This window comes from Callospermophilus lateralis, chromosome 6, assembly GCF_048772815.1.
Source record: "Callospermophilus lateralis isolate mCalLat2 chromosome 6, mCalLat2.hap1, whole genome shotgun sequence".
Taxonomy (NCBI): domain Eukaryota; kingdom Metazoa; phylum Chordata; class Mammalia; order Rodentia; family Sciuridae; genus Callospermophilus; species Callospermophilus lateralis.
Genome location: NC_135310.1, coordinates 1,373,898 through 1,400,462, shown reverse-complemented (window position 1 = coordinate 1,400,462; position 26,565 = coordinate 1,373,898). Strand labels below are relative to the sequence as shown.

Here is a 26,565-nt window from a genome sequence, read left to right as displayed (position 1 = left end):
AAGGATAGAATATGTGGAGGAGGACTGCAGGGCCCGTGACAAGAGTGACGCCACCAGCCACCCTCTGCACCAGGAACGTCCTCAAGGACAGATCCCATCCAACCTGTGGTGACATGCCCAGGTCCTGAGAGGCACCCTGGCAGGGCACAGGCTGCCAAGCAGGGACACTGGGAGCTGGAACACAGAAGTGGTGGAGCCCCGTGAGTGCTGGAGTCGGAGTCCTGGGCCCTCGGCTGGCGTGCAGACTGGGGGGTCCAATGAGTCTCAAGGGCTGCTGAGTTCCTGGGCTCCCTGGGAGCCGGCACCTCCGGAACAGGGCTTGGAACAGGGCCACAGCCGAAGGCCTCTTCCAGGTGTAGCTGCTGCTCTAGAAGTGCCTCAGCATTGCCACCGGAATCCTGCCCCCCCCCCTGCCCCCTGCCAGGAGGATGAGCCTCTTGGGCTTTCTCCCGACCCCTGTTCCCTTTGGTGGCCACATGATTTGGACAACTGGCAGGCACAGGGTAAGCCACTGACATCTTTTGCTAGTTTTGGAAATAAACTTTTTTTTCCCCCAAATAGGCATTTTACTAACCTTACAAAGGTGGTTTTCTAAAAATAAAAAGTTGTTCTATGGTCGTAAAACTTGAAATTCGTGGAGGTAAACTGGAATTGGAATCGTGTTCTTAGCCTAATATTTAGTGAGAAAATATGGAGGAAGACGGTCACCAAAGTGCTGATTATGTGTCCAGAGCTTGCTCCAGGAGGCACACAGCCGAGACCAAGCGCCCAGGGCGGGTCCCTGCCATACTCAGGGCAGGGCAGCTGAGCGGCAGGACCGGAGTGGCAGAGTCAGCCCCAGGAGTAAGCAGCGCTGCCTCCCGGTGCTAAGGGCTCAAGATCTGCCTTTAGGGTCGTGACTCCTGTTTTTCTTTCTACAACTCTTTACTCTTTGTATCTCTGTGTCTAATAGGCATGTCCCAGGTTTATGCAGTGACAATGGCGACACCAGAGACAGTTTGTCACCACATCTCGCTGACTTCATCCGCCCAGTGGGATGTGGACTGTGTTCATGAGATGAGTCTCTTGCTGACGTTCTAGCAAGATGGTGATCTGGGGCTGGAACAGCAGCTTGGAGCCTCTGGCCGCTGGTCCAGAGCTTGACCTTAAGTCCTCCTGTGGCCGTCAGGGGTCGGGGTTTGTTGTCTCTGTTCAGCAAAGAACTGAAGAGCAGGACACAGAGCAAAGGTGACAGAGACACAGAGACTTCTCCAGGGCTGGGGATCCAGTGGGGAGCTTTGGTCTATTTATGATGGTCTCTGGAATCCCCTCCTTTCCGTCTCCTCCCTGTCCACGAGCTGCTCACTCTTACGATTGGTGCCCCTCTGTCCACTTGGCTGCTCTAGTTTCTGCTGGACCCCACACAGAGCACGGTACAGAGGGGCTGTCTGCCTGGGTCCCCGCTTGTGTCCACAAGTGCTTCCACCAAGCAGGAAGTTGACCCCATCAGGGGACCCTCTGCATGCCCCTCCTTCCTGAGTCCACCCACCCTCCCTCACCATCTTTCCCTGGCTGCCTCCGCCCTTGCACGCCTCCCTGTCCCCCCGGTATCTGTACCAGGTGCTCTCCACTCACATCCTGATTCTCCAGCAGCGAGACCTCACTGAAGACGGACTTTTTATCCACTCTCAGTGCACATAGCCCTCTTCTACCAGAGAGGAACTCGCTGTCTGGCTCCACCATCAGTTCCAAGTAGCGTCTCAGCTTCTCTTTCTCTGCTGTGGTGTTTGGCAGATGGGAGATCCTTACTGGTCAGCTTCTCCTGGACATGTCCGGAGGCTCCTTCTGACATCTGGTGTGCTGGAAGGGCCTTGCAGTGAGGGCTGGTTCTGTGGGAAGAGCTAAGCTGGAGCAGCTCCCCACACTCAGCCCAGTAGTTCCTGAGAGTGGCCGAGTGGTCCCTGCAGAAGACAGGCCGGGCTGGGCTGGTGAGGGGGACCGCAGCGTGGGCTGCTTCTGCCGGGCCTGTGTTCCGGGTTGTACTGGTGGGTGTGAAGACCTCGCCTTCTTTGCGGCTCCTCCCAGAAGAAAGCAAGGTTGCATCCTCTAGTTAGCTCGATTCCCCCCAGAACCAGGTCGTCAGACAGATCCCACAGGGTGGCCGTCTTCATGGCTCGAGATGCCTGCAGGACTTCAGGGCTTCTTCTGACTCTGCTGCGATATCTGTGATACGTTATAAGATGCTCAGAACACTTTAAGAGGCTGTTGACTTAATGAGTCCTATTTTGCTCATGGGGATCCTGCAAAGATGACATAAAATCCTCAGAAGGGTCATTTCAAGAATTTTCCAGAACCACTTCCATAGATACAGTATGTCCTTGGATGGAGCACAGAAAGCATTTTGTGGCCAGATAATCACACTGTAAATTCTGTGCACTCATAAAAATTCTGACCAAGTGCCAGGCAAACACTACAGTGAGCCATGAGTGCTCCAGAGATGTCTGCTGGGGGAGAAGTTCCACCCTCATCAACTGGTGCATCATTCCACTTAGTTATGGACTGACAGCACAGAGGACTTCCTTCCACAGGGAGGACTTCCTTCCACAGGGAGGACTTCCTTCCACAGGGAGGACTTCCTATCACAGGGAGAACTTCCTTCCACAGGGAGGACTTCCTATCACAGGACTTCCTTCCACAGGGAGGACTTCCTATCACAGGGAGGACTTCCTTCCACAGGGAGGACTTCCTTCCACAGGGAGGACTTCCTATCACAGGGAGAACTTCCTATCACGGAGGGGACTTCCTTCCACAGGGAGGACTTCCTTCCACAGGGAGGACTTCCTTCCACAGAGAGGACTTCCTTCCACAGGGAGGACTTCCTTCCACAGAGAGGACTTCCTATCACAGGGAGGACTTCCTTCCACAGGGAGGATTTCCTATCACAGGGAAGACTTCCTTCCACAGGGAGGACTTCCTTCCACAGGGAGGACTTCCTTCCACAGAGAGGACTTCCTATCACAGGGAGGACTTCCTTCTACAGGGAGGACTTCCTATCACAGGGAGGACTTCCTATCACAGGGAGGACTTCCTTCCACAGAGAGGACTTCCTTCCACAGGGAGGACTTCCTTCCACAGAGAGGACTTCCTTCCACAGGGAGGACTTCCTATCACAGAGAGGACTTCCTTCCACAGGGAGGACTTCCTTCCACAGAGAGGACTTCCTTCCACAGAGAGGACTTCCTATCACGGAGAGGACTTCCTTCCACAGAGAGGACTTCCTATCACAGAGAGGACTTCCTTCCACAGGGAGGACTTTCTTCCACAGGGAGGACTTCCTATCACAGGGAGGACTTTCTTCCACAGGGAGGACTTCCTTCCACAGAGAGGACTTCCTATCACAGAGAGGACTTCCTTCCACAGGGAGGACTTCCTTCCACAGGGAGGACTTCCTATCACAGAGAGGACTTTCTTCCACAGGGAGAACTTCCTTCCACAGGGAGGACTTCCTTCCACAAAGAGGACTTCCTTTCACAGGGAGGACTTCCTTCCACAGAGAGGACTTCCTATCACAGGGAGGACTTCCTTCCACAGAGAGGACTTCCTTCCACAGGGAGGACTTCCTATCACAGAGAGGACTTCCTTCCACAGGGAGGACTTCCTATCACAGGGAGGACTTCCTATCACGGAGGGGACTTCCTTCCACAGGGAGGACTTCCTTCCACAGAGAGGACTTCCTTCCACAGGGAGGACTTCCTTCCACAGAGAGGACTTCCTATTACGGAGAGGATTTCCTTCCACAGAGGACTTCCTTCCACAGGGAGGACTTCCTGTCACAGAGAGGACTTCCTTCCACAGGGAGGACTTCCTATCACAGGACTTCCTATCACAGGGAGGACTTCCTATCACAGGGAGGACTTCCTTCCACAGAGAGGACTTCCTTCCACAGGGAGGACTTCCTTCCACAGAGAGGACTTCCTATTACGGAGAGGACTTCCTTCCACAGAGGACTTCCTTCCACAGGGAGGACTTCCTTCCACAGAGGACTTCCTTCCACAGAGAGGACTTCCTTCCACAGAGAGGACTTCCTATCACAGAGAGGACTTCCTTCCACAAGGACTTCCTTCCACAGGGAGGACTTCCTTCCAGGGAGAGGACTTCCACAGAGCAGTGATCTGTTCCTCCAAAAACAGCGCTCAACCCATCTTCCTTCGTTTCTTCACATGCTCTTAAAGTACCTTCTATAGCAATTTGGAAAGACAGCTCTGTGGAATTGTCTCTTATTTCTTGCCTGTTTCCCAGTCACTGTTGGGCAGTGCCTCTTCAAGACAGCCACGTAACTCGTGGTAGATTGCTGTTTATGTCTGTGCATTTGCTGAGCTGTAGTCACACTCGAATGTGCAGAAACAGGAGACTTACATTTTTCCCTTCTTTTCTTGTTACAAACCAGTTTTAAGCACCAACTTTGAGAGTTGAGAGATCCCTTTTCTCTGGGGCCACCCTTCAGCAGTGGGTCTGGAGAGACCCCGTGTGGTTCCGGCTTCCTCAGCCACGCCTGCCAGCGGAGGCCACTGCAAGGGAATCACTGTTGCACTTTCTGAAGAGCCGCCTAAGGGGAAAATAAGAAGACTTTCTTATCTCTTCCAGTGATACGTGCAAATCCTACGCTTTCAGAATCTAGTGAGGACCTTTGGGGATACAGGCAGCAGATGGTGATCATGAGACCGTCCATGTCATCTCGCCATTGGAGGGGACCACTGGTGAAGGCAGAGTCTGGGTCTGACTATGATTTTTATCTCAGAGCAAGTTGTGCGCCTTGTCTACACAGGTATTATTTTAGCATTAGAAAAATAAAAAACAAGACAGTGTGTTGAGAGCCACAGCCAGTCGGAATGGCCCCTGGCATTTTGCCAGAAGTAATGGTTGAGAGGGGAGCCATTAAGATGAAGCTGGATTGAAACAGGCTGTGTGTTCAATTGTACATAGACCCCTGCTGTCTGCCTCGGGTGCCTGCTAGTTTGGAGTTCTCGCGGGAATTCCTGGGGAGTTCCAGTTGGTTGGTGAAGTTCCGGTGGAGGGAGTTCCGGTTGGTGTGTGGTGTCCCTGGAAGGGCCGCGTGGGTGGCGTTCAGGGGAGTTCGGAAACAAAGTTTGTTCCTGCTTGAGTGGCTCGTGATTTGTGCCCAGCCAGACTGCGGCAACAGTGAACATTGGTGGAACATGATCCATATGACACAGCTTGCCTCCGTGGTCTCCCTGAGCCTCAGGACAGTCCCCTGTGTCCGGTGTGACAGTCACCTGTGTTGGGGTGTCCATGTGGTGCACTGCATCTGCTGCCTCTGGCTGGGTGGGGCTGGAGCGAGGGCCCTGCAGCGGCTTCCTGTGACCACGCTCACACTGGTACAACCTGGAACGGAGTTGGCGCCTCTTCCTGTGGGTGTAAAGCACAGGCTGTGGAAGACCTTTCCCTTTGGGAGAGAGATGCTGGCCGCCCTTGGCCATTGCACCTTGCAGTGTGTCTTTCAGCCTGAGTGGAGACTTCTGGCTATTCTGTGGTGATCCTGGTGTGGCCACGATCAGTCAGGGTGGGCCTCGGTCCCTGGATACCCGCTGGCTGGAGCTCAGGTGTGGGCCAGTCAGGAGCACACGTGTGTGGTGGCAAACACAGGGATGCAGGTCAGACGAGTTGGACCCAGGAGGAGCCGGCTGCGCTGGAGGTGGGCTGAGCCTTTGCACACTAACGCCGGCCTCGGGGACTTTACCTGTCCTTGTTTAACACCTGTGTGAGTTTTAGAACTCTCGTGGCTCATGCCGGGCACACAGGACTAAGCACAGGTTCCCGACACCACTGCTGTCTACTGACCGCCGGTGACATGGCTATTTAAGGATCACCACCGTTGAGCTGCATTATCCAGGGGTGACCACATTGTGAACATTGGGCACCTGTCCTCCTGAGGCTGGATCTCAAGGGGGCTCTGGGGGAAAAGTGGATAATTTTCTGATACCTCAGGGAGCTCTGAACCGAAGAATGGCATGCTGGGAAGGTGGGCAGTCCCCTGGGGATGGCCCCACCCCGAGCTGCAGAGGCTTGGCAGCCTGGGGCTGTGGCTGAGGCCTGGAGAGATCTGTGTCCCTCCTCAGCCCTGGCTCCCATGCCCCAGGGAGGACGTGGCATGGCTCCCTCAGGACGTGTGTCAAGGCAGCGGTGCTGCCTGGGAGCTTCCCTGTCCACTGCTGCAGGTCAGGGCCACACCCTCTGCTGCTCAGCCCCCTCTGGGTCCCCTGGCATGTCCACAGCCCTCTCCGAGCCCCGCTTCCTGCCCTTCCAGCTGTGCCTTGGGGCCAGCTCTGGTCTGGCCGGCTCCTCAGCCCTGCTCACCATCTCTCCCTTGCCTCTCCTCCGCAGTGTCCTCCTGTGACCAGGAGCACCAGTCCGCCCTGGAGGAAGCCAGGCAGCCCAAGAATGACAACGTGGTGATCCCCGAGTGTGCCCACGGGGGCCTCTACAAGCCGGTTCAGTGCCACCCATCCACGGGGTACTGCTGGTGTGTGCTGGTGGACACAGGGCGCCCCATTCCTGGCACATCCACCAGGTAAAGCACAGTCCCGGGCCATGGATGGTCGGTAAGGCGCTGGGTATGGAAACCAGGAGGGCAGGGCCACCTCGGCACATGCCGCGGGCATGGCACCTGTGAGACCTGGGCCTCACACCCTGAGTGTCCATCTGTCCTCTGCTTGGGTTTTCATTGGGAGAGTGTGTGTTCTGAGCTCAGCAGGGGCACAGCAGGGCGTCCCTGAAAGCGCATGTCTCATCAGTGTGGCTGGTGCCAGCTGGTGCCTGGCGAGCACGTGGGCCACAGCCCAGAGCAAGTGCCACTTTCGCTCACCCCTTGTGCCGGCAGAAGAGGCCAGACGTGTAGGGTGCCAAGGGGACCGGCGCCCAGGGGGCCTGCTGGGGTGTATGGATTCTCGAATCCCAAGTCCTCACTTTGCAGAAAGTGGGAATATGGGAAAGCAGGAGCGATAACAGGAGCCCAGGATCTGATGCACGGCAATAGCTCCTCACTCCTGGTCCGTGTGCAAAGCGCCTCTGGCCCCTGAAGGCAGGGCTGCTGGCCAGGGGCTAGCACTGTCCTCTAGCAGCTCTGTCCTGACTGTGCCTTCGACTCTCCCTAGATTTATATCAAAATGGTTGACATAATGCACAGGCGTCAGCATTCCGACACTCCCTAAATCATTTCCCCACTTTCTCCAGCGTGAACCCAGGGGAAGGAGAGGGGCTAGCTGGCAGGACCCAGGAGCTGGAGGCGCAGGTGACCAGCCAACGCCCGCTCTGTTAAGGTAGAGCCCAACCTGTCCACCCTCTGGCCAGGAGTGGAACCAGCTTCCGGGGAGCCCTGCTTTGGACATTGCAGTAACATCATGACATCCCTGCTCAGCTGCACGGGACAGACAGCATGTTCTGATCAGTGTCCCATGGAGCAAGCCAGCTCAGAGCAGATCCCAGCAGGGCCCCAGGGCAGCGATGGGCCGTTGGGAGCGAGTGTGCTCTGCCTGGCTTGGAGACAACATCCCCCTGTCCAGGGCTTTGGTGTGAGACCACTTCTGTCCCTGTGCATTGGGAGCTCTGGCCTGTTCCCCCACTGGGCTGTGCCAGCCGCAGCCCTGGCCCGTCCCGCGGCTCTGCAACAGGGAGAAGTGTCCCTGGCAGGCATTTTCTTAGTGCTGGCCAACGAAAACCTTCATGCCATCAAAACCAGAGCTGCTCAAACTGACTCTGGAATCAACAGTGTCTTCCCTAAGGACGAGAAGGCGCCGTGTCCACTGCAGAGGTGGCCTGTCACAGGGTGGTCAGGAGGAGAGGTCCACTACTCTCCTGACACACCCTCCCCCAGCCCCCTGGTCTCCTCCTTCATCCGCTTAGGACTGATTCCATTCCGATCCTCCCAGTCACCTGAGGGCGGGGCGACCCCCTTCTTCCCCTTTCAGGAAAGGCCATCACTTGGGCCAGTGAGGGGCTGCTCAGGGGCTGGCGAGTCCTGTCCTAACCCTGCTCCTCCCGCACACACAGGCAGCCAGGGTCAGTCCCGGAGGCTCTGGGGAGGGTAGTGCACCATCCTGTGTCCCCTGGGGAAGGGCGGCTGACCTGTCCTGCATCCCACCTCCTCTCAGGAGTTGCCCCCCCCCCCCGTCTGAGCAGTGGGGTCTCCGGAGCTCTGGCAGTCGAGGACACTTGTCTGTGTGCGTGTTCTCCTCTCCACTCTGCGGCTTTCGTTCCTGGCTCAGTCCCTGTCCTGCCTGGGCCTTCCAGAAGCATCCTGTGCAGCCAGGACAGCGGGTTCTGGAAGAATGCTTGGCCAGCGAGGAAAGCCTCCCCACCTGCTGGGGACAGGGCTCACCCAGGGGTGACCCTCACCGGAATGCCAGGAGGAGGGGTCCACTGCAGGGGTGTCCTGTCACAGGGTGGCCAGGAGGAGGGGTCACTGCAGGGGTGGCCTGTCACAGGGTGGCCAGGAGGAGGGGTCCACTGCAGGGGTGGCCTGTCACAGGATGGTCAGGAGGAGGGGTCCACTGCAGGGGTGGCCTGTCACAGGATGGTCAGGAGGAGGGGTCCACTGCAGGGGTGGCCTGTCACAGGGTGGTCAGGAGGAGGGGTCACTGCAGGGGTGGCCTGTCACAGGGTGGTCAGGAGGAGGGGTCCACTGCAGGGGTGGCCTGTCACAGGGTGGTCAGGAGGAGGGGTCCACTGCAGGGGTGGCCTGTCACAGGGTGGTCAGGAAGAGGGGTCCACTGCAGGGGTGGCCTGTCACAGGGTGGTCAGGAGGAGGGGTCCTCTGCAGGGGTGGCCTGTCACAGGGTGGTCAGGAGGAGGGGTCCCCTGCAGGGGTGGCCTGTCACAGGGTGGTCAGGAGGAGGGGTCCCCTGCAGGGGTGTCCTGTCACAGGGTGGCCAGGAGGAGGGGTCCACTGCAGGGGTGGCCTGTCACAGGGTGGTCAGGAAGAGGGGTCCACTGCAGGGGTGGCCTGTCACAGGGTGGTCAGGAGGAGGGGTCCTCTGCAGGGGTGGCCTGTCACAGGGTGACTAGGAAGGAGGGGTCCCCTGCAGGGGTGGCCTGTCACAGGGTGGTCAGGAGGAGGGGTCCTCTGCAGGGGTGGCCTGTCACAGGGTGGTCAGGAGGAGGGGTCCACTGCAGGGATGGCCTGTCACAGGGTGACTAGGAAGGAGGGGTCCCCTGCAGGGGTGGCCTGTCACAGGGTGGTCAGGAGGAGGGGTCCTCTGTAGGGGTGGCCTGTCACAGGGTGACTAGGAAGGAGGGGTCCCCTGCAGGGGTGGCCTGTCACAGGGTGGTCAGGAGGAGGGGTCCTCTGCAGGGGTGGCCTGTCACAGGGTGACTAGGAAGGAGGGGTCCCCTGCAGGGGTGGCCTGTCACAGGGTGGTCAGGAGGAGGGGTCCACTGCAGGGGTGGCCTGTCACAGGGTGGTCAGGAAGAGGGGTCCACTGCAGGGGTGGCCTGTCACAGGGTGGTCAGGAGGAGGGGTCCTCTGTAGGGGTGGCCTGTCACAGGGTGACTAGGAAGGAGGGGTCCCCTGCAGTCCCCAGACCATGCAGGGCCTGTGGTTCCTGAGCAACAGGAAGGAGAGGGCCACCCTCACTGCCTGTCCCAGTGAGGAGGTACAGACAGACGGGAGCAAGCAGGGGTGTGGCCTCAGGGGTAGGACAGGAGCTGGTGGCCAGACTGGGTTTCCAGGTGGGGCACAGGCTTGAGGCTGTTGAGGGTCAGCTGGGGACAGGGGAAGTGCACGTGGGAATGTCGCGCCTTGGGAGCAGGGTGTGGGAGAGCCTCAGCCCAGTGGGAAGCCACTGGGGGTTCAGCGGAGAGGGACAGCTCCGCCAATTCTGGAACCTTCCTGCGCCAGCGCCTCTGTTTTCCTTCAGTGAGCTTTGGAATGCCCTGAGTGGTCCCAGCAGTGTCCTAGGAGCCGGGGATGCCCGTCTAACTGAAAGGCTGCCACCCTGCCCGTGAAGCTCCCCCCAGCGAGGGAGCGGATGACACCAATGCATGGTCAGAGGAGCCGGATGGGTCAGTGTTCTGGGTGGAGACAAATTCCCTATAGGAAATGAACACAGCTGGGCAGAGTGGTGGGTGCAGCCCACAAGGCCAGGGAAACCCCTGAGAGATAGATGGTGGTCAGGGCCCGCAGGTACCAGGGAGCAAGGGCTGGCCAGCCCAGCAGGGGTGAAGGCTGCCCACACAGCAAGGTTCAGGTGAGCTTGACCAGGGCTGGCCAGGTCACCAGGTGGCATGGAGGAACAGCAAGCTCAGTTTCAGTTGATCCCATGGCCTGGTGGTGTTGCCAGGGAGAATCTTAAATCTGCTCCAACAGCCCCCGTGTGTTAGCTTTGCCCTGGACAGGTTCCCCTCGTAGGTACAAGCAGCTGCAGAAGATCCAGGCATCCCACCCACGTGCCATAGTACTCAGGGAGCACCCCCCTCTTTCTCTCTCTTGCTGGGGAAAATAAAGTCTGTAAGAAGCCCCAGGTGGATTTAGGGCGTGGGTAACTGCCCAGCACTGCGTCACCGGTGCTCAGCAGTCCATCAGAAAACCAGGTCAGCAGCCTCAGGGGAGAGAGCAGCCTCCCGGGTCTTTTCTGCTGCTGTGCCAGGGCTGGGCAGCCAGGGCACAGGGACAGCCACCCGCATGGCTGTTCACATACTCTCCGTTGCATGAGCACGGATCCTCACTGATGTCCCGAAGCTTGGGAGTGTTCAGGAGGTGCTCTGCAGGTTGGAGGTGCGTTGAGTGGAGAGCTCAAGTGCTTGTTCCCTTAATGGTCCTGCGTCTTCTGATGGAAGAAAACGTGAGACTCTGACAGTGGAAATAGCTGTCAGTACCAAATGCCTCATCACTTGCCTATGTTCTCAAGCTAAAGAATCAAGGGCCTTTGTCACAGACTTGAGTGGAGTCCAGTGAGCAGACGTCCTGCCCACCGAGGGACCAGCTCCTTCCTGGTTCTCCTGCCTCTGTGTCAAGATCAACCCCTTGGCCATAGTTTGCAGGTCCCTGAAGTTTGGGCCCAGGCCCCTGTGCAAGCCCAGGCCACCAGGCTGGTGGGATCCAGGCTGGGAGGAGAGGGACAGATGTCTACTTGGCAGAGAGTAGGAATGAGTGCTGGATCAGTAGGGGGCAGGTGAGACCCAGCTGCTACCCTGGAGCCAGAACAGACCCTTGTCCACTGTCCTGAAAGGGCACCTCTGTTCCTGAGTCTAGAGCTCTGCCCGGTGGCCACAAAGGCATGAAACCACTTCTCCATGGCAGTCGGCCTGAGGTCTGATGGGCAGCCAGACAGCTGAGAGATGTGTTTATTCTTTATGCAAATAAGTTAAACAAACACTGCTGAGAAGACTGGAGACACGTGGAAGCCGTTCAGCTCTGCCCTGGGCGTCGTCCTGAGAGCACCATTCCTGCAGCCGACGGCATTCTGCTGGACCCCGGAAGGAGCAGATGCTCCGCTCACTACCTCTTACATTCAGCCTCAGTGCTGGGATCCTTCAGAGACTCTGTCCCCCATTTGGAGCAAGACCCTAGTGCCGTCTGGTGTGGCTAGCTTCCTCGTGGCTTCAAAGTTAGCAGATGACAAAAGGGGGCTAGAATGATCTCATCATCCTAAGTGAGGAGGGTTGGGTCCTGAAGGGGTCTGGATCCCTGTAGGGATTTGAAATGAACGGGGCAGCTTTCTAACCCTGCAGAATGGCTACCCGGGTGTGCCTCGGACTCTCAGTCAAGGCTCAGTCGGGGGGAGGCCCTCACTGCAGGCCTACCCAGTCGGAGGGCACTGGCAGTGCCCGTCCTCTGCAGCTCAGACCTCATGTGCTGGGAAAGGGCCTGTTCTAACGTAGCTGTCAGTTCTAGACTATTCCAACTGCCCAGATGCAGGCCCAGGGCTGGAATTGAAGATCGGGCTTGCCAGTGTTCTCCACACTTAGCATGAGGAGCTCCACGGCCCTTGGGCGGCAGGGTGTGCGTCCAGCCCACTGGGTGTGCCCTGGTTGTCTTATTTTTGAGGTGCTGGACTCGAACCCAGGGCCTTACTCATTCCAGCAAGTGCTTTCCACTGAGCTACACCCAGGCCCTCTGGATGCATTTTACCTCCCCTCTGCTGGCCGCAGACCCAAAGGCACCAGGAGAAGCCGGCGGGTGGGGCTGTCCCTGTGACTGTGGAGTCTCTGCTGTCTGTCACTGAACCTCCCGTTCCCAGGAAATCTCGGCTCATGGCTTTGGGTAAAGTGAGCTTTGTGCTGTCCAGAGTCTGTCAGGGACTCCATTCCCAAACCATGTTTCAGGAAGACACACTAGTCTGTGAGCACGGGGTGTTGGGTTCTCTGTTCCAGAGAGGTGTGGGCCTGGCTAGAGCTGCCCCTTGGACTGGCCCGATCTTGGACACCAGAGGAAGGAGACTGGAAAAAGCCATTTGCTTCTATTTTCTAAGATTGGAAAACAAGTGCATGATGGAAGATGAGAACACATGTGATCTCTGTGAAGTGCACGTGCCCTGGCAGCCCCTTCTAGAGCATCAGAGGGAGGGGACAGGAAGCGAGGACGCGGAGGCCAACCTTGCAGTGCAGCAGCCTGCAGGCCGAGGCCCAGGACACGCCTCCTGCCCCCTGCTCCTGGCCGCTCCCATGCGTCTGTCTGCCTTCTCTATGGGTCAGTCCTGACTGGCCTGCACTGATGTCCTACACAGGAGCCCGAGGACCCAAGGAGAGGCCGTGGAGGTGGAAGGACTGAAGAGTGGACCTGCGGATGGGGGGTAGGAGGCGCAGGCCAGGACAGGGCTGCACAAGCCCCATGACTCCTGTGAAGTCCCATCCAGGGTGGAAAACCAGGGGAGTGTCCAGCAGAACCAGTCATTCTGCTCGAGAGCTACCAGAGGTTTCTCCCGGGAGTGGCTTCCCCTCCCCTCGTGCTGGCCAGGTCCTTATCTGGGATCAGCCCGAGAAGCCTGAGTGCAGAGAGGGGACCATGGAGGGGCAGCTGAGGCTGGGGCCACCTCTGTGCTCACAGCCTCTGCACTGGCTTTGACTGCCCACTTTCTGCTGGGCGGAGCTGGCCCGATGGGGCACAGACCTCCACTCCATCTCCAACACCCGGGCAGTGTCCAGGCCAGGTGGACTTGGAGGGGCTGTTGGCCACACCACTGGCTTTTTCTAAGCTGGGCATCGGGGGGCCGACACCTTCAGGCGGCAGAGTCCCTGCCCACTGGTGCACCGTGGTTTTGACTGACTCCAGGTGGAGCCAGGTGGCTTTTCTTTATTTTTAACACTTTTAGCTTCATGAATTGGACTGAAAATGATTCTGAGTAATGTATCGGTGGAAAATCCTGAGTCTCGGAGACTGTGCCACCCCTTGGGAGGGATCCAGTGGCCAAGCCCACATGGTACACTGTTCTCACACTCCTGCTCCTCCTGTCCCTGTCCTGAGCCGTGCCACAGGTCCGAAGTGCAGAGCGCTTGCCCTTTGTGAAATCACGTAATAGAAGGAGGGGACAAGAGTGCGGCAGAGGCTGTCAGGGAGGGGCTGCAGTGCCTCTTCCCGTCACTGCGGACGTGTTCATGGTGTAGGCGAGGTAGTCGCGCTACAGGCGTGTGACACGAGGACCGGATGCCACGGTTCTGTCTGGGGGAGCCCACCTGTACCTCTCACCTGCTGGAGAGGTGGAGAACCAGGGGTCAGGCCCTCCAGCAGCCCTTCTCTCCCGCCCCCAGGTACGAGCAGCCCAAGTGTGACGACAGAGCCCGGGCACACCCCGCCAGGGCCCGGGACCTGTTCAAGGGCCGGCAGCTGCAGGGTGAGTACTGCCCCAGCCAGTGGGCATAGGCCACCACTGCAGGGTGTCTTGCTGGGGTGGTGGGAACAGAGTCTGCCCGCTTCTGGGGCTCAGCACCATGGTGGACTGGAGCTCAGCACCATGGTGGACTGGAGCTCCCACTTCCTCCCAGAGGGCTGAGAGCTGGTGGCTGACTCAGGTCCACAGGTAAAGCACATGGGCTGATTCTCAGTCTGCTGTCACTGTGGCTGCGGTGGGAGAAGATCCACCAAGCGTGAGGTCACACGCGATGGAGGAGGAAGGACCAGCATCACTCCAGCATCAGTGTCAGCACTCTGGAACTCCTGGGTGCTCCTGAAATGCTTAGCCCAAAGCATTTTCCCGGGCATTCCCTTCGTGCTGAACCTCAGCACAAAGTAGGGGTAGTTTTAACAAAGCAGAGCTCAGTCTGTTATCAGGTAAGTCTAATTGCAAAGGACCACTTGAAACAAGACGAGGAAACGCATTCCCACAAGGTGCTTTCTCAAGGTTCTCTGAGCTCAGACGTGCACGGGTATCTGAAGAGCCAAGAAGGGAGGTGTCAGCAGTCGTACCTGAGCCCTCAGGGACAGTGTCCTTCAGGGGTTGCAGAAGACAGGCACTTGCTGCCCAGGCTAGAGCAGCACCAGGAGCCCACTGGTCCCACAGCTCCCTGCACCCGGAGGCAGGCAGTGCTCTGACATCATGGGGTGAGTCCCATGCCTTCAGCAAAATGTTTCAAAGCTGCTTGTTGCTCTGTTTCATCTCAATCTTTATCTCTTCTTAAATATCTCCAGATTGTCTCAGAGACCATAAAAACTGCTCTGTCACCTCCTCCATGTATGCTGTGTGTCTGATCTCAGTCTTGGATGGTCTAGATAAATTCCCCTTCAAGAGCATTCGTGGTTCTTGCAGGATTTGTTCTGCCATTGATAAAGAAGGTTTCAACTTTGCAAAGTAAAGATGCTTCTCTGCTTACAAATAGGCCAGAGTGCCCAGGTCATGCTCACTCTGCGCTCATGCTCCCAGGTCTGCTCGACAGCACCGAGGAGCCAGCGTGGCAGAACGGCCCCGTCGAGAGTTCTCTAGGCTTAAGGTGCTCTGGACTGAGGTGTCCAGCTGTCCCCCACCTTGGGGGCCATCCAGGGTCCTGCGGTAGAGACAGGGTTGAAGAGTCTGTCGGAGGCTTTATTTGTGCCACCCTATGTTCCTCTGGGGGAAGGCCAGCTGCTCTCGGCTTCCCTGGTGGCTTCCTTCTGCACTGGGTGTGAGGAGGGGGCAGATACCAGGTGCCTCCCTCCAGAAGGTCTCCTGTATCATTGGAGGTCCAAATTTGTGTCTGTGTGGAGCCGGGGTGCAGCCCGGGCCTTCTGCAGGCATGACACCCCAGCCCCTGAAGTCAGGTGGTGATATGAGCAGGTGACAAATTTCTGAAAAAGAAATAATGAGTTTCACGCACTCTTGTTGCATGGAAAGCCCTCGGCGAGCGTCTGCCTGATTGGCTGGTCTCAGCTCTATTCCAGGGCGCCTGACGTACTTCTTAAAGGGCCCAAGGCATTGGTGAGCTTGTCTTCTGTCTTTGGGTCACGTGAAGCCACATGACTCCTGAACACGTGCCCTGTGGTTCCGCATGAGCGTGGCCCAGCAGTGTCCCAGGAGGTCTGCCCTCCTGTGGGACAGGACACTGCTGGTCCCCCAGGGTGCACTTGGCAGGAAGGTCTTTTTGTGGAAGAATCCCACCCTTTAAGCACGAGATGGGGACCTGATCTGAGGACTGCAGTGACCCTTCCTCTGTGCCAACGACGGGCCATGGCTGTGCAGAAACACGAAGGGTACCCGAGGAGGCGCGTCTGGTGTCAGATGAGCCCCGGGGACACAGCATTGGAGGGCTGGGGCACGCTGCTGGGACAGCCACGGTTCCTCTGCCAGGTACAGGAGGAGGACTCTGGGGCTCCTCGGGAAGGCTGCCGCCCGGGACGGGCCCTCAGCACTGCAGACGTCCCACGCAGCCCCAGGAAGGTCAGCCGAGCTGAGCTCCAGGGGTGTGGGGGGTGCTGCCCACGCCCACTTCATCATTTTCATTATTTGGAGATAATTATCCTTATTAGGTAAAAAAGCCAAGTGAGTCTTAAATTAACTCCAGGATACAGGCTGTTCTTGGAGGAGAGGAGAAATCTCTTTCCAAGATAATACAGCGACAGTGTGTAGGCGAGCACGCCAAGTGACGTATAGGCTGATGTGTTTTCTTCCGGGTACACTTTGGTCTTGCGCTCCTTCTCTGTGTTCTGGTCAGCAAGAGCCCTCTGTCCCCCAGGTCGAGCTGAGAAGATCGCGCACAGCTCAGTCGTTGGTGTGTGGGCTGCCAAATATCTATTCACATCTTCTGTAGAGCAGATAGCAGATTTTCTAGCTTGTGCCAATGGATATTAAACATAAGGCGTATGGAGCAGACACCCAGGTCCATCTTGATGGCTTCCATATTGAGAGTTGGCTCTGAAGATTCTTGGAATCCCTCGGTTTCCTGGTCGGGCTGCCCTGTCACCTTGACAGACATCAAAACCTAGGGACGGGAAGTCCAAATACAGGCAGGAAGCTGCCCCCCGCCCCCTTTGCAAGCCTGTCTTGCTGTGTTCCGGCGCCTGGCTCTCTGCACTCGCCGGGTGCAGTGGAGAGAGGTCGGCCTGCACTCCCAGCTCCGGGACTTCTCCTGTGCTCTGGGGCTGGAGGGCCACGGGCGCCTTCTCTGAGCCCGTCTGGGGCCGTGAGCTTGACCTTCCCTGCTGAACTGCGGCTCTCTCCACTTCCCGTGGCTCTCAAGCTGCCTTCAGGACTTGGCCCTGCAGGGACACCCTCGCTGGCCACCACCCATCACACCTGCAGAGGGAAGATGAGTTGTCCAGTGTCCGCACAGAGCCCTCAGGAGCCCAGGGTAGGTGATGAGGGCTGACCCTGAGGACAGTGGTCATGTTTCTTCCCCCGTCCTGTCCTGACTGCCCTCTGTTAAGCAAGGTCAGCAGGCTTGGATGTACTAGCCACGGGGTTCTGACTGTTTCAAGGGCCCACAGAACCAGGTAAAGGAAGGGTCGCCAGGTGGGAAGGTGACCTGAGCCCGCGACCTGAGGGCAGAGGGAGCTCCCTGTTCCTGAGGGCCTTGGAGTCCTTCCCTGCAGCGTAGCGTGCAGGGGTGTGGCCTGCCAGAGAGAAGGCGCAGGCCCAGGCAGGGCTGCCTGGAGACAGCACACCAGACTGACCCCTTCTCCACCCGGGAGACACCAGCTCTGAGGAGGTGGCAGGAGAAGTGATGTCGGAGGCCTAGTCTGGGCGAAGTCACAACAATTCAGGTATGGCTTGGAGTTTGTGACTTCCGTGACCTGCACTGCAGGTGGTTTGTGCCCTCTGGCTGCCTCTCAGGTGCGCTTCTAGCTGGACAGGCAGCTGCTGTTGACTGGCACAGCCTGCGCCAAGGGGGCAGTGTCCTGCCTGAAGGAAGCGTCAGCTCCTGACACTGGCGCAGCACGGGGTGTCCTCGTATTATGGGCACTGCAGCTGGCGCCCAGCAGGGAGTGAGACACTCGCACTCTGTGACAGCTACAGGAGAAGCTTCGTCACCGTAGCCTTTCTTCTCGGCAGTCGGTGGCGCAGTGGTGTTCTGTGGGCACGTGAGCTCGTGCCTGGGGATGGAGGTGGGTCTTAGGGGCCCTGGTCAGCCTTCACACCGCTTATGCCCTGGCTCTCCGTCTGGCCAGACAGCTCTCTCCACATGCTCTGGCAGGTCTGTCCCTCTGAGACAGAGTTCAGCGCAGCCCAGAGCCGCTCCATGTCCACAGCGTGACAGCCCGAGACCTCCTGCACCGGCAGGTGTGACGACACCCTCCAGGCACCTCTTGGATTTTTCAAGCAATATGTTAGCTTCATTCTAAATCACCTCATAAGGTGATTCTTGCCTCACTGTGAGCGAAGCTCAGGATGTTTTTCTAAGGTGACCAGACCCTGAGCCAGGCGTTCGCAGGCGCTGCGTGGCACATGAAGGTGCTGGGTTGCTGGCCTGTAAGGCAGACAGGCAGCAGCAGGATCGTCCTCTGTGGCTGGAGGCTTCCCGCAGCAAATGAGTGTCAGCATTTCCTCCTTAAAAGTGTCACCCTGTAGGGCGTCCTCTGTCTGGGCAGGTGCCGAGGCTGCCGTGTAGCTGAGCCCTAGCGAGGTCCTGCTGCCTCCAGACACACATCCTGTGGTCTGAGAAGGTGTCAGCTGCAGGAGGCCATGCCCCAGTTGTGCCCCGGGTGGCACATACTGCCCTCTGTTCCCAGCACAGAGGAGGAGGAGCAGCGACCCTGCCCCAGGTGTGGACTGGCCACAGAACCAGGAGTGTGCTGGTGTGAGAGGACGCTGCTCTTGAAGGCCGTGGGTCGGTGTGCCTCCGAGTGCCGAGTCGGCATCTCAGTTTGTTGGTTCCTGAAGAAGGCACGGGTCTGGTCTAAGTGTGGTGCCTGGGACACCTGACCTTCAGGACTCATTTACAACCACATTTTTGATGGAATATAAAATTAAGTTTGTGGAAGAATTCAGCCACTAACCCCTCAGAGGGCAGTTGTATCTTTTAGAAAGCCCAGAAAAAAAAATAATGGGCCACAGGATTCATTTTATCAAAGGAGGCTATTGTCAGCAAGAGGCCATGAATTACCTGTGTAGCTTCCACCCTGAAGGCCCACAGCCAGGAGCACTTGGGCCCAGGCCAGGGCCGTTGAAATTAAAGGTGGGAAGGTGTGAGCTTGGAGACCAGCACTGGTGGGACCCCTGGGCTGCACCTCGCAGCCATGGTGGACAGGAGGGGTGCACGGCAGAGAGGCCCTCCATTTGATACCCGCTGTTTTCTCACATAAGTAGCCAGGTGGTGGTACTGTGTCTCCGAAGGTGCCCACAGGCAGGATCCAGAGTGGCCTCTGTGTGACATTTGGAGAATTCTTGGTGAGATTTCATTAGAACACTGAGTTCAGTTGATAGGAGGAGGAGGAGGAGGAGGAGGAGGAGAATTTGGAGAAGACACAGGAAAGATTGCAGGAATCATGCCTGATACAGTAAGAACAAATAGGGATGGTGGACACTCCCACCACCTATGCCTACGTGGAGGAGGACGGTCAGCACTCTGCATCCATCCATCAGCATTGACAGCAGGCGGACACAAGCAGCCACTTCTGCACACGTTCTGAATGTGAGGAGTTCTCTTGTGCATTAGGTGTGCCTCCCAAGGGGTCAATAAGATGGGATAAAAGTGCAGCTCAGAAGGGGCGGGACGCTGGAGGACCACTCCCCTCACAGGCTTTGTGACCGTGAGTCTTAGAGGGCCTCTTGCCCTATCCTGCACCCCCGCCTGCCTGGGCCGTGCTCCCCAGCTTTAGTGCTCCCGGCCATGGTGGCTCTGCACCTCCCCGGGCAGCTCCCACAGGCCTGGGCACACCCTGGTCCCCGCAGCACATCCTGCCAGAGGAATGGGACTTGGTTGGTTTTCTCTTCTGAAGCCAGGCTTTTGGCTCTCAGGGCCAGTTAAAGACTCTGAAGTGGCAGAGGACATTGGGAGCCACACCTGCAGGCTGAGGTCCTGGCCTCCTGGTCTGCTCAGCCCCTGGGGCTTTGAAAGTTAGGACTGTGCAGAAGAAAGGCTGAGTAGATTTTAGGTTCACATTGATCCTGAAAGAGCAGCTGCCAGACAGGCTCATAGAGAAGCAGCATCTCAGAGGCAGCTCCAGTAGCTTGAGGGCACACTGTCCTCACACCACCATTGTGTTAAGTCTGTCGCTCAACAGTTACTACCCTGTTACAAAGAATCCCCCTTTATCAAAGCAGCTTTTCTGAAACGGTTAACCGCTTGGAACGCCTTCCTGTGTGCGGCGCTTGGCAGGCACGCTGGCTCCTCGTGGGCCCAGTCCGTTGCTGTGGATGGGGCTGTCCTCACCAGATCTGGATCCACTGAGTGCTCCCATGAGCAGACCAGAGCCCTCCTGCAACATGGCTTAGTGACACGGACACAGTATCTGCTGGGTGACTCTGAAAGGACCCTTCCTTTCCAGGCCCACCTGTTTCAGGTGACACTGCGGTGAGGACAGGGAAGCAGGTGGGACCCTGTCTGGTCTGGGCTCTGCTCACACTGCCTGTCTGGGGGCAGTGCCTACCTGGGTTAGAGAGCCTGTGGTCCTGATTTTACTTTTCCTACAACTTTTAATCCTCTAAGTGTCTATCCCAGCCATAACCACTGTCCCAGTGCCACTTACGCCCACCCCAGGGTTTCCCAGGTGGGCTCTGAGCCCCAGGGTGGTGGCAGCCTGCAGTCCTCGGGCACCCGGGCTGTCAGGTGTGAGAGAAAGTGCGGTGCTGTGCAGCTCAGGGCCGTGGGCTTCCCCCTGCTGCCCTTCAACCTGGCCAGTCTGCTCACAGGAAGCTCCTTTGAAAGCTGGTCCTGCTTTTAAAGCCAGAGCTGCTCGGAACACTGCAACTATACTCCACTTTCTGGTTTTACCTTTCCTGTAACTGTGCGTTTTTCTCTGTTAAATCGATGAGCAGATGTCTATTGCGTAGGTGGCCCTAAGCCCGGAGGCAAGCCTGCAGGACAGCCAGCGGGATCCCAGCCTCAGTGCCCTAGAATTGACGTCCTCAGAGACCAACACTGCAGGTGACCAGAAACCCGAGAGGGGAGACTGGTGTGCACCGACTCCGCTGGGTGTCCGCATTGTTGGAGTGACCCAAGGTCCTCTCCAGATTCCAGGTCCCCCCATGAGGAACACCTCACCTCACCCCGTTAGCACTGAGGGGCTCCTGGGCAGCTCATGGTGCCAGCAGGGGCTGGGGAGAAGACCCCCTCTGTACGCAGCCTTCCAGCCTGGGACCCGCTTGCCCAGCTACCCCTGGAGGACACTGGCAGACCAGCCATTTCCCCTGGAGCAGGACAGGACTAGAGAGGGGCAGGGCTGATGGTAGGAATGGAGTTAGCTTTGTCCCGAGAACCTACTTCTGGAAGTCAGCTGCTCAGCCCAGACCAGGATGCCCTCGTCCATGAGCCTTTAGCAGGACACTTGGACATGCTGGTGGGCACAATGGCAGGAGCTGCTGGAACATGGGTAACCTGAATCGCAGAGGGCTGGCACACTTCTGGAAGGCTCTCCCTGGTGGCGTGATTCTCTTTTGACTTGCTGAATTGAGGACAATCTAGAACCAGGACTGTCCGTCTGGCAGAGCAGGAGGTGTTGGCAGCCCTCAGTCACCCTCAGAACCCCGGCAGGACATGCCCACGGCCACTCCTGCAGACTGGCTGCAGAGCTTTCAGTTCTCACCCCGAGGCCCTGCTTTTCTCTGTGTGCTTCCTTATTTGATGGATTGATTATAATGTACCCCTTACTGCCGGGATTGAGGTCCCCTCTGTCCTGAGACATTCTCAGAGTCTCAGAGTCTGCCCCTACGGAGTAGCACCGACAACACTGTCCCTTAAACGCATGCAGGATCTAACCAGCTGACAACGCTGACTCATCTGTCATGAACTGTGGCCTCCGAGGTGCTCTGAGATATTCGTCATTCAGATGCAACATAAGGGGAGCTTGCTGCAGTTTCTCCCACGGGGAAGTCTTTCTGAAGCAGAGAGGAACAAAATGAGAGAAGGCTGTGCCTCTGCTGCACCTGGTCTCATCGCCGGCCTTGGCTGCCTCCGCTGCCTCCGCTGCCTTGGCTGCCCCGGCTGGCCCTCCTCTGATCACCACGTAGCTCTGTTGCTGATGCTCTTGAGGCTGTGTGCTGACTCCTGTGCTATTTTTTCTGAATTTGCCAGCCCTAATGTCCAGTTCTGCATGGTTTCTGGCCACCGCTGAATTCCTGACTCAAAGGAGTGCAAGGCTGTGCTGTCATGAGAGCCAGAGTGCCATGGAGCTGGGCCCCACCAGGTCTGCCCCCTCAGTTCAGAGCCTCTTGCCTGGTGCTTCTCACACTATCTCCTAGCGCCTCCTCCTCCTCCACAGGAGAGCCCAGCAGGCAGGTGCAGGTGGGGCCTCTGGCCCTGGTGCTGCAGCCTCAGAAGGCATGTGAGGAAGAAGTGCAGGGGCGGCCTGCAGGGCCAGGGCCACGTCTCCTCCACCACTGAGGCCGGGCAGCTGTGGGAGGACGGTGCTGGTGTGAGCGAGGATTGGTGTCCTCTCTACTCATCTCTGGGCTCTCCTGTCCATGCCATATCGCACACATTCTTTAAGGAGCTGTCAGGAGAGACTCAGGAAGCCATCGAGGTCACCGTGCAACGTTCTCAAAGGAGTTCACTCTCGTCTGTTAAGGGATTCGGGCTTATTGGTGTGGCCGAGAAGTGGATCATTCATTTCTTATTTAAAACAGTGATTCGGCAGCCGTGTGGAGAGGGCAGCTGAGATGCACAAGACAGGGTCAGGCGGGGGAGCATGTGCGGAGGCCTTGGGGGCTCTCGGGCCCTGGTGAGGGGGCTGTCGGCCAGAGGAGTCAGAGCCGCCCAGCACTGGGGTGGCCGGGAGGAAGCTCCGTAACTGGTCAGTCTCATCTAAGCACCTCGGGGAGCACAGTCGGCCACCCTCTGGGCTGGCCTCTGTCATTAGGAGTAGACAGTGGCCACCATAGCCCTGGCACAGCACAGGGTGCCACTGAGCGCCTAGAGGGCACCGGAGCTGATGTCCTGGAATTGCACAGTCCTGACCTCTTGGCAAGCTTGTCGGAGAGGAGGCTCTGCAGTGTGGGTGTACACTAGTGAGCTGTGCCCGCACTGTGTGCCCTGGTGACTGCAGTGACCTCCAGCTCTCAGGTCCTGCAGGTATTCATCAGTCACAGTGCACATGGGCCTGCTGAGGCGACTCTCGCCAGGACCAGTTCCTCCGGCCTTATTGCAAGAGCTGCTTCTAGAAACTCCTGTGATTTCTACAGAAGCAAGTAAGAAAGTTGCTGCACGGTGCCGACCACTTCCCCGGATGCCCAGAACGCAGCCAGGCAGGCACGGGACACACAGAGACAGACCCCGGAGCCCCCGCCCAGCACCACTCCCTGCAGGGTGGGGTCGAGACCCAGCGATGTCAGGGACTTGCACAGGCCAGGAGGCCCGTCCTCCACGCCGTGGACCAAGAGCCCTCCTGACTCTCCTCTCAGTGCTCCTGGGACTCAGGCTCTGTTCCCCTTGGCATGTGCTTGTGGTGGTTTCGTTTTTCACCTTCTTTACTCTTTATTTACAGTGTGGGCTCAAACCTCATGGCAGACACCTCGCCACACGTGTGGCTGTCACAGGCTCGCCCCTCTGCAGGACAGGAGCTCTGGCCTCTCCTCGCAGGCTGTGAGGGGTGTGCACAGCAGAGGGGAGCAGCGTGATTTGGGCTGAGGTGGTTGTGCCTGTCCACGCCGCCAGCCTTCTTTTTGGCTTTGCAGTGTGCAAGGCACCGTCCCATCCCCCTGGCCAGGAAGGCCAGCCCTGGGCCAGAGCAAACAAACAGACAAGCTCTGGGTTTTCTCACTCGGGCGATGGGCCTTGGAGCAGGAAGGGAGTCTGTCTGTGCTTTGAGCTGCCCGTCACAGGCCCCTCTGGAGTGCAGGCCGCCGGCTCCTGCCTGCCTGTGTGCACGTGGCCAGGGCTCAGCTGCTGTAGTAAGAAGACTGCACCCACCAGATGCTGCTTCAGCCCCTGCAAGCGAGTGCAAGCAGGCCCTGGAAGAGTGCCGAGCAGGGACCGCCAACTGCCCTGAGCACCAGGGTTCTGCAAGGCCAGCCCTGGTGGCGTGAGGCCTCCGGGGAAGTCCAGGGCACAGCTTCACTTTCACATGCATCCTGTTCTCTAATTGTCGCCCAAGTGGAAGGGCCGTATGACAGTCAAACTGAAGATATCAAACTGCCACAGCCCCTTCACCCCAGGTGCTGTCCCCAGGCTGGTCTGTCCTGCGCATCTGGAGTGTTCAGCCGCCACTGCACCCTGGAGCTTCGGAGCCCACGGGAACTGCTCAAGGCTGGAGACAGCGGCCACACCTGCTCGCACTCCCTTGGGCTGGGAGGTGGCTTTCGGCAGTGTAGGGCTGCTCACTTCTCACGGGTGTCTGGAGAGAGCCATGGCCCACTTGCCACCTCTAAAAGGGAGGGCCATTCCCAGTAGGGTGGCTGGTAAGGTTCCTAGGTCAAGAGATTTCAAGGTGAACAGCTCCTCATTTAATCTGCTCCAGAGAAGAGTTGTGCTGCAGGCCCTAGAGTCTTGGAGGAGCAGGACAGGTGTCAAAATCTAGCCTGAGGAAAACATTTATAGGACAATCTCATGAGCGATACATCCCTGCTTCTGACCTCCAGCATGTCAACTTGGGGTCAGCAGTGAGCTGAGTGAACACCCGGACCACAGGCTCCTCCTCTCGTGAGGCCCATGGTCAGGTCTGCACAGATGCAGACAGTGTGCCGTCCGGACAGTGTGCCATTTGGAAAGTTGCAGGCAAGCATGCTGCCCCTTGCTACAGAGCTGTGCCCTCGGTGGTGCCGCAGAGAAGATCCCTTTCTCCACCGGGAAGTGGCACCCAATCTCCGGACCCTTCAGTGCACTTTCCTCTCTCCCTGCTCTGCTGAGCCAGACGCAGGCTCCCTCTGGAGCCCAAGGGCACTGTGTCTGAACCAGACTCTTGTTGCCCACCATCTTCCCGCCCTACTCTCCCTTCCCAGGGCTTTGCCTTTGGCATCACCGTGACGCTGTGTGCACTGTGGTGAAGTGCCTGGGGTCTTCCTGGAGCTGGGCAAGCGGAGGCTTCATGCATGGACGGCACTGCGGGACAGGCCTCCCTCGGCTGACCTGGGAGAGCGGGTGCCTCAGCCACTGCCTTAGCTGCAGGTCGAAGCAGGAAGGCATAGAGTACAGAAGGCCCCCTGTGGACTCCCAGGAAGGAGCGTCTCCACCAGGGGTCGTCCCTCTTGCTCCCAGGGGCAGATGTTGGGAGGACGCATGCAGTTTAATGGCAAAACAGCTGACACTTGCAGCAACTTTGATTCTGAGTTGCTCAGCGTGACACAGTCCAAGCAACAAGACAGATCAGGTGTTCCCTCCACGTGGATGGAGAGATGGCTTCGTGGTGTTGGGTCCCGAGGACCCTCAGCTCTTACCCAGGCTCCTCTTGTGGGAGGGGCAGCCACAGGTGGAACACGGGAGCTCTGCTGCACCCCGAGGTGGGCTAGGGGTGCCGTCAACCTGGCCCCCCAAGGCCCGCTGCCAGCCAGCGCGAGGTGGCACTCAGGGGCCTGTTCCAGCTGGCTGCTTTTGCTCTGGGTGACAGGGTCTGGTCCAGCTGTGAAAGTGCCCGAGGACAGAGCAGTGACATCCGTAACACCCGCTTCCTCTGGGAAGTCGGCTTCCACGGCTGTCTCCCGCAAGGAGGTCTAGGGCTGTGCCGGGTCCTGTTAACAGCCTGAGAATGCACGCGCTGCAGGAGTAGCAAGACCGCTCATCCCTAAACGGGGCTGGTTCGGCTTCCCATGTCAGTGACACGCTGGAGGGGTTGGGGCAGGTCCCGGGAGCCTGGTGGAGAGAAGAAACAGTGTCAGCCTCAAGACATGGGGCTGGGCGTGGGGTTCAGAGGAAGGGTCTCATTTTGGCACCCAGAGCCCAGCTGCACCAGGCACCACAGTGGACACTTGCCATGTGCTGCGTCCCTCCTGTGTGTCCCCATCCTCCACTCTTCTTGCTTGTTAACGGCTGCGAGAGTCTCCCCGGAGACCACCACCTACGGGTGGAGAGCGTGTAGGCAGCCCTGAGGCACTCGCTCTCCTGAACACCTCCCTGGAGGTCTCTGCCCCCTCCTGGGCACGGAGCTTAGCATGGCGCTGCCCAGGGCCCGGCCTCCTCCTGCACTCATTCCCCGAGCTGCTCATGGTGGTTTTGCAGTCTCCTAGTCTCCTGTGGCAGCTGTCTTGAGGGACTCGGTGCCATCCGAGGGTGACGTCAGGCAGGACCCAGGACAAATCCTGTGCAGAGACCTTGCCCTCGGCTGGGGTGGGAAGGGGCTGGCCATTTCTTCCTGCTCTGTTCCACTGGGAGTGTCCTGGGGCTCTGCTTGCTTCCCAAGCCATAGTGGTCATGACAGGGGCTGCCAGACAGGGTGTGCCTCTCCATGGACCTTGGAGGACTGTGCATGCCATATTGGGTCTCATTCATCTTCCAAAACCACCAGGATGTGGGTGGCCCTCTTTCCTGGCCTCATGGCTGATGTCCTGACTTCACTCTGTGACATTCTGAGCTGCCCCCAAGTATCCCACTGTTCGCTTCCGATCCTCCCAGAAGAGCAATCATCAAGACGGAGCTCCGGACGCGAGGGGTTCGTTCTGTCCCTCATCCACAATGTGTCGATGAGCAGCTGGGTAGCCCACGGCCTTTCTTTGAGAACACCAGGTTAAAGTGACCAATGTTTCTTCTCTGGCCTCTGGACCTTCTGTTCTCCAGGCAGGAAGAAGCTGAGGATCATCCAGAAAATGTGCCACAGTCAGATACGCCCTGAGCTGTGGGGAAATCCACGTGTGTGAGACCTGTTGATGGCACCTTCGGCAGGGGTGCCACCCAGGCCCCCTCCCCAGAGGTTTTGGTGTATGTGCCCCCATTTCTTAGTCTCAGGGAACAAGTTGCAGGACTGAGCAAAAGGGAGCCCCTGGGGGAAGCGGGGTGCGTGCTGTGCACAGAGCTTTCTAGTGAACTTCTCTCTGCGACGTGGGCTCCGGAGCTCACAGGGACACAGGCGTTGGGCCTAGTAAG

At 58.1% G+C, this 26,565-nt stretch overlaps 1 protein-coding gene across 1 annotated transcript in view; it reads left to right on the top strand.

Annotated features, from left to right (window-relative positions):
- Smoc2 (SPARC related modular calcium binding 2) overlaps positions 1-26,565 on the top strand; it is a 91,811-nt gene that overhangs the window by 43,142 nt on the left and 22,104 nt on the right. Inside the window, exons 8-9 of the mRNA XM_077109624.1 lie at positions 6,382-6,568; positions 13,741-13,823. Coding sequence (XP_076965739.1) covers positions 6,382-6,568; positions 13,741-13,823 — 270 coding nt within the window. The remainder of the gene's footprint in view (positions 1-6,381; positions 6,569-13,740; positions 13,824-26,565) is intronic.